The 7,500-nt window shown below is 45.5% G+C and overlaps 1 protein-coding gene across 1 annotated transcript in view; it reads left to right on the top strand.

The window, feature by feature from the left end:
- Positions 1-6,466, top strand: part of LOC129847340 (CUB and sushi domain-containing protein 2-like) — a 76,808-nt gene extending 70,342 nt beyond the window's left edge. The window contains exon 13 of the mRNA XM_055915105.1: positions 5,884-6,466. Within this exon, the coding sequence (XP_055771080.1) occupies positions 5,884-6,008 (125 nt within the window). The 3' untranslated portion in view covers positions 6,009-6,466. The remainder of the gene's footprint in view (positions 1-5,883) is intronic.
- The last annotated feature ends 1,034 nt before the right edge of the window (positions 6,467-7,500 follow it).

Genomic DNA, 7,500 nt, shown 5'->3' with positions numbered 1-7,500 from the left:
CATTGAGGATACCATCAACCCCACAGGCCTTTTTGGGTTGGTTTGTGTTTTGGTCTGTAGTTCATCCAATGTAATTGGAGAATCCACTGGGTCCTGGTCGTCTTTAATAGTTGATTCTAGAATCCACTGGGTCCTGGTCGTCTTTAATAGTTGATTCTAGAATCCACTGGGTCCTGGTCGTCTTTAATAGTTGATTCTAGAATCCACTGGGTCCTGGTCGTCTTTAATAGTTGATTCTAGAATCCACTGGGTCCTGGTCGTCTTTAATAGTTGATTCTAGAATCCAGTGGGTTCTGGTCGTCTTTAATAGTTGATTCTAGAATCCACTGGGTCCTGGTCGTCTTTAATAGTTGATTCTAGAATCCACTGGGTCCTGGTCGTCTTTAATAGTTGATTCTAGAATCCACTGGGTCCTGGTCGTCTTTAATAGTTGATTCTAGAATCCACTGGGTCCTGGTCGTCTTTAATAGTTGATTCTAGAATCCACTGGGTCCTGGTCGTCTTTAATAGTTGATTCTAGAATCCACTGGGTCCTGGTCGTCTTTAATAGTTGATTCTAGAATCCACTGGGTCCTGGTCGTCTTTAATAGTTGATTCTAGAATCCAGTGGGTTCTGGTCGTCTTTAATAGTTGATTCTAGAATCCACTGGGTCCTGGTCGTCTTTAATAGTTGATTCTAGAATCCACTGGGTCCTGGTCGTCTTTAATAGTTGATTCTAGAATCCACTGGGTCCTGGTCGTCTTTAATAGTTGATTCTAGAATCCACTGGGTCCTGGTCGTCTTTAATAGTTGATTCTAGAATCCACTGGGTCCTGGTCGTCTTTAATAGTTGATTATTATTATGTTTTAGCTTTCGGTTCTTAGTGGCTAAAAAAGGTTGGAGAAGTGGTTTATCCATACATCTCCATTTTAGATAGATAACTCATCATGTTGTTGTTTGTTTCGAGTTTTCCAATTTTCCCAGAAGAAATGTAATTCTATGGATTCTTCAATCACAATGAGCTGATTTCTGATCTTTATTTCTGTGTTGTTTTAGTGAGTCACCGTAGTGAAGGCGTAGACTCAGGTTTTCGGGTTCTCTGTGTTTTTTGGTTGGACAAGTTTCTCTTAGGTTTTAACCTTTTACGGGGGCAGCCCGACACCGGTACACTTATGACAACATCCAGCTCAAAGTGCAGGGCGCGAAATTCAAAATCTATTCATTTTAAAATATTTAACTTTCACACATTAACAAGTCCAAGACACCAGATGAAAGGTGCACATCTTGTGAATCAAGCCAACATGTCCGATTTTTAAAATGTTTTACAGGGAAGACAAAATATGTAAATCTATTAGCTAACCACGTTAGCAAAAGACACATCTTTTTCTAACTCCATCAGTTTCTTACTCCATCAGGTGCTATCACAAATTCGACCAAATAAAGATATAAATAGCCACTAACCAAGAAACAAACTCATCAGATGACAGTCTGATAACATATTTATTGTATAGCAAATGTTTTGTTCGAAAAATTTGCATATTTCATGTATAAACCATAGTTTACATTTCAGCTACAATCCGAAATTGCACAAAAAGCAGCCATAATATTTACAGACACCAACGTCAAATAGCTAATTACTCATCATAAAACATTTCTGAAAAATACATAGTTTGCAGCTATTGAAAGACGGGCATCTTGTGATTCCAAACAATATTTCCGATTTATTAAATGTTTTACAGCGCAAACAAAATGTATCGCTATATTAGCGTAGCTACAATAGACAGAAATAATTGGGCGCCCACGGCCAATTCACATGCACGACAGATATATGAAATAACATCATAAAATGGGTCTTACTTTTGCTGATCTTTCATCAGAATGTTGAAGAACGTGTCCTCTGTCCAGATGAGTCGTTGTTTCGATTCAGAATGGCAAATGTCCCTCTTCAATTAGCATTGGCACTTGCCGAGTGGCATAAATTTCTCCAACGTAAACACAGTCAGAGGACGGAACACGGCAAAACTCTCGAATAAAGTTTCAATAATCTGATTAAACTATATTGAAAAAACATACATTACGATGATATGGTCACATGTGTAACGGCTGTCTCTCTCCTCATCCTCGGACGAGGAGAGGAGAGAAGGATCATCAGACCAAAATGCAGCAGTAGGGAAATAGGCCATCTCTTTATTTGGAAAAAACTATGATGGCAACACGAAAAAACAAAACACTTTCAAAAAATACAAAACAAGAAAACGACGTTGACGAAACCTGAACATAAACTTACATAACTAAACGTAAACTCACGGACAGGAAACAGACGACATCAAAATAAACGAACAGCCAAACATTCCCGTATGGTACATACATACGACGCCACAGGAGACAATCACCCACAAACAAACAGTGAGAACACCCTACCTAAATATGACTCTTAATTAGAGGAGAACGCAAAACACCTGCCTCTAATTAAGAGCCATACCAGGCAACCAAAACCAACATAGAAACAGATAACATAGACTGCCCACCCAAAACACATGCCCTGACCTAAACACATACAAAAACAACATAAAACAGGTCAGGACCGTTACAGAACCCCCCCCTCAAGGTGCGAACGCCGGGCGCACCAGCACAAAGTCCAGGGGAGGGTCTGGGTGGGCAGTTGACCACGGTGGTGGCTCCGGCTCTGGACGCTGTCCCCACACCACCATAGTCACTCCCCGTTTCTGTCTTCCCCTCCCAATGACCACCCTAAAACTAACATCCCCTAAATAAACGGCCAGCACCAGGAGACGGGGCAGCACCGGGACAAGGGGCAGCACCGGGACAAGGGGCAGCACCGGGACAAGGGGCAGCACCGGGACAAGGGGCAGCACCGGGACAAGGGGCAGCACCGGGACAAGGGGCAGCACCGGGACAAGGGGCAGCACCGGGATAAGGGGCAGGTCCCGGCTGAGATACTCTGGCAGATCCTGGCTGAGGGACTCTGGCAGGTCATGGCTGGACGGCTCTGGCAGGTCCTGGCTGGACGGCACTGGCAGGTCCTGGCTGGACGGCTCTGGCAGGTCCTGGCTGGACGGCTCTGGCAGGTCCTGGCTGGACGGCTCTGGCAGGTCCTGGCTGGACGGCTCTGGCAGGTCCTGGCTGGACGGCTCTGGCAGGTCCTGGCTGGACGGCTCTGGCTGGTCATGGCAGGATGGCTCTGGCTGGTCATGGCAGGACGGCTCTGTAGGGAGGAGAAGGAGAGACAGCCTGGTGCGTGGTCTAGGCACTGGCTGCGCTGGAGAGGAGGAAACAGCAGGAGAGAGAACCCGGAGAGACAGCCTGGTACGGGGGGCTGCCACCGGAGGACTGGTACATGGAGGTGGCACCGGGTCTACCGGACCGTGAAGGAGGACACGTGCTCTTGAGCACCGAGCCTCCCCAACCCTACCAGGTTGAATGGTCCCCGTAGCCCTGCCAGTGCGGCGAGGTGGAATAGCCCGCACTGGGCTAAGCACGCGTACTGGGGACACCGTGCGCTTTACCGCATAACACGGTGTCTTACCAGTACGACGCCTTCTACCTCCACGGTAAGCACGGGGAGTTGGCTCGGGTATCCTACCCGGCTTTGCCACACTCCTCGTGTGCCTCCCCCAAGAAATTTTTGGGTCTGACCCACGGGCTCCCAACCGCGTCGCCGCGCTGCCTCCTCATACCAGCGCCTCTCAGCCTTCGCTGCTTCCAACTCCTCCTTGGGACGGCGATATTCCCCTGGCTGAGCCCAAGGTCCTCTACCATCCAGGATCTCCTCCCAAGTCCAGGAGTCCTTGTTGCTCTGTTGAGCATTCCCTTGCCGCTTGGTCTTAGCGTGGTGGGTGATTCTGTAACGGCTGTCTCTCTCCTCATCCTCGGACGAGGAGAGGAGAGAAGGATCATCAGACCAAAATGCAGCAGTAGGGAAATAGGCCATCTCTTTATTTGGAAAAAACTATGATGGCAACACGAAAAAACAAAACACTTTCAAAAAATACAAAACAAGAAAACGACGTTGACGAAACCTGAACATAAACTTACATAACTAAACGTAAACTCACGGACAGGAAACAGACGACATCAAAATAAACGAACAGCCAAACATTCCCGTATGGTACATACATACGACGCCACAGGAGACAATCACCCACAAACAAACAGTGAGAACACCCTACCTAAATATGACTCTTAATTAGAGGAGAACGCAAAACACCTGCCTCTAATTAAGAGCCATACCAGGCAACCAAAACCAACATAGAAACAGATAACATAGACTGCCCACCCAAAACACATGCCCTGACCTAAACACATACAAAAACAACATAAAACAGGTCAGGACCGTTACAACATGTATCAAAAAAAATCGAGCCGGAGACGTTAGCCGTTCGTTACCAAGGCAAAACAGAAATCCATCGCACTTCCTCCAGAGTACCGGAAGTGGACGGTCAGGTCAAAGAAATAGTTTTTTTTCCACCACAGAACAAGATGAGCAGAAAAATTTCTTCTCTGACATCCTCTTTACAGCAATAGGAAGGCGTATAGAGTGTCAGCAGACTCCTAAGTGTTAAGACCATGTATAGGCATCAAATTGAAAAGAGCATCGATTTCTGACATTTTACTTCCTGGTCAGGGAAAGTGCTGCAGAAGGACTTCTGTTTCACTCAGAGAAATAATTCCAACTCTTTTAGAAACTAGAAAGTGTTTTCTATCCAAAAAGAATAATAATATTCATATTGTACGAGCAAGATTTGAGTAGGAGGCCGTTTGAAATGGGCACGATTTCACTGGCTACTCAACACTTTGCCTTGTAGCCATAAGAAGTTTTTAACATTCTGCCTCAAAACATTTCACATTGTTATTCTTTGTCTTAGGTTTTCTGCCGGAATTTAAAATGTACCTACTGCTAAGTTTACACCTTCACTATCGCAGGAAAAACAATTTCTCCTGGAAATTGTCTAAATGGGATTGGATTTGTTTTGTTGGCCGATTTGGTGTTTTGTACCATTTTGTGAATTCTTGGTTGGTGAGCGGACCCCAAACCTCACAACCATTAAGGGCAAAGGTTACTACACTGTCCTCCTTCCACCAGTGGAGGCTGGTGATGGGAGGACGGCTCATGATAATGTCTGGAACGGAGCAAATGGAACGGCATAAAACAAACTGATCCACTGATTCCTCTCCAGTCATTATCATCCTCCTTATTTAAGGAGCCACCAGCCTCCTGTACCTTCCATCTATTCAATTTGCTATTAGTATGTAGTTCGTTCAGCTTCGATGCCTCATGGTTGAATATTGCTCTGTTCAAGTAGACTGTGATTTTGCTGTGATCTGATAGGGGTTTCAGTGGGCTGACTGTGAACGCTCTGAGAGACTCTGGGTTGAGGTCAGTGATAAAGTAGTCTACAGTGCTACTGCCAAGAGATGAGCTATAGGTGTACCTACCGTAGGAGCCCCCTCGAAGCCTACCATTGACTATGTACATACCCAGCGTGCGACAGAGCTGCAGGAGTTGTGAACCGTTTTTTGTTAGTTATGTTGTCGTAGTTGTGTCTAGGGGGGCATATGGGGGAGGGAATGATGTCACCTCCAGGCAGGTGTTTGTCCCCCTGGGTGCTGAGGGTGTCAGGTTCTTGTACAGTTCACCTAGTACTCTATCTCTCTCTCTCTCCCTCTCTCTCTCTCTCTCATTACCTCTATCTCTCTCTCTTTCATTCTCTCTCTCTCACTCTCTATCTCTCTCTCTCTCTCTCTCTCTCTCTTCTCTCTCTCTCTCTCTCTCTCTCTCTCTCTCTCTCTCTCTCTCTCTCTCTCTCTCTCTCTTTCTCTCTCTCTCTCTCCACTAACAATGTCTAGAAGATAACATGGATGTATTTTCATTTGTTTCCAGCATATAGACTCCAGTTCTGCCTGCCTCCCGCTATCATACCCAATGCTGAGATCTTAATGGCCAGCAAGGAATTTAAAATTGGTGAGTCAACACATATACACACAAACACAGTATTGTACATCTAACCCTAACCCCTAACCCCGAACCCCTAACCCTAACCCACACAAACACGGTATTGTACATCTAACCCTAACCCCTAGCCTAATCCTAACCCTAACCCCTAACCCCTAACCCCTATCCCACACAAACACGGTATTGTACATCTAACCCTAACCCTAACCCTAAAACTAACCCTAGCTCCTAACCCTAAAACTAAACCTATCCCTAGCTCCTAACCCTAACCATAAACCCATCCCTAGCTCCTAACCCTAACCCTAAAACTAACCCTAGCTCCTAACCCTAAAACTAACCCTAGCTCCTAACCCTAAACCTAACCCTAGCTCCTAACTCTAAACCTAACCCTAGCTCCTAACCCTAACCCTAGCTCCTAACCCTTAACCTAATTCTAAATCTAATACTAATTCTAACCTTAACGCTAAAAACCCCTAGAAAAAAGCATTTGACATCGTTGGGATCAAATTGTTTATTTACTATTCTTGTGGGGACTTAAGGTCCCTGTAAGAATAGCTAAATACACACACACACACACACACACACACACACACACACACACACACACACACACACACACACACACACACACACACACACACACACACACACACACACACACACACACACACACACATACACACATACACACACACACACACACAGCCCCTGGCACATATCTCCCCTGTTATTCAGTGTGTGTAGGAAGGTTATGTAAGCAGAACAGCGCTCATTAATAATGTGCTCAGCTGAGAGCCAGCTGTATACTATGTTCACACACACACACACACACACACACACACACACACACACACACACACACACACACACACACACACACACCTCCCCTACTCTCCAGCTCTGAGGAGAAACGTAGCAAGGACTACACATCCAATTGGGCCATAGGCCAATGCTGATTCACTGCCAAACTACAGTACCCAGAGGGCCGTCGGTGAACAGGAAATTAATAATGATGAGCCAAATAGAGCCAGAGGAACTCACAGCAGGTGCTTCTGTTGCATTGGAAATGACAGATCATATTTAGTCAGCATCCCCAAATGCACCATATGCTCTATATAGTGCACTACTTTAGACCAGAACCCTATGGCAGCCTATTCCCTATATAGTGCACTACTTTAGACCAGAGCCCTATGGCAACCTATTCCCTATATAGTGCACTACTGTGGATCACAGCCCTCCTCTCCATAGTGGAATGATTTGTCAACAAAACACATCAAATCCAAAACCAATGTTATTTGTCACATTGTAAACAACAGACTGACAGCGAACAGCTTACTTACAGGGCCCTTCCAAGACATACAATACGTAGAGAGAGAGAAAAGAAAGAAAAGAGCGAAATCAATAATAACACAATGAATATATACACAGTGTGTAACGCTATCTTGTCTGTGTACGCGGGGGTAGCAGTACCGAGGCCATGTACGATGTCACGGAGAGGAAGATGAAAGTCAGGGATCTGTTGTTGTCCGTTTCGTGTCTTTGGAT

The sequence above is a fragment of the Salvelinus fontinalis genome, unplaced genomic scaffold (assembly GCF_029448725.1).
Source record: "Salvelinus fontinalis isolate EN_2023a unplaced genomic scaffold, ASM2944872v1 scaffold_0785, whole genome shotgun sequence".
Classification (NCBI taxonomy): domain Eukaryota; kingdom Metazoa; phylum Chordata; class Actinopteri; order Salmoniformes; family Salmonidae; genus Salvelinus; species Salvelinus fontinalis.
This window is presented reverse-complemented; position numbering and strand designations above follow the sequence as displayed.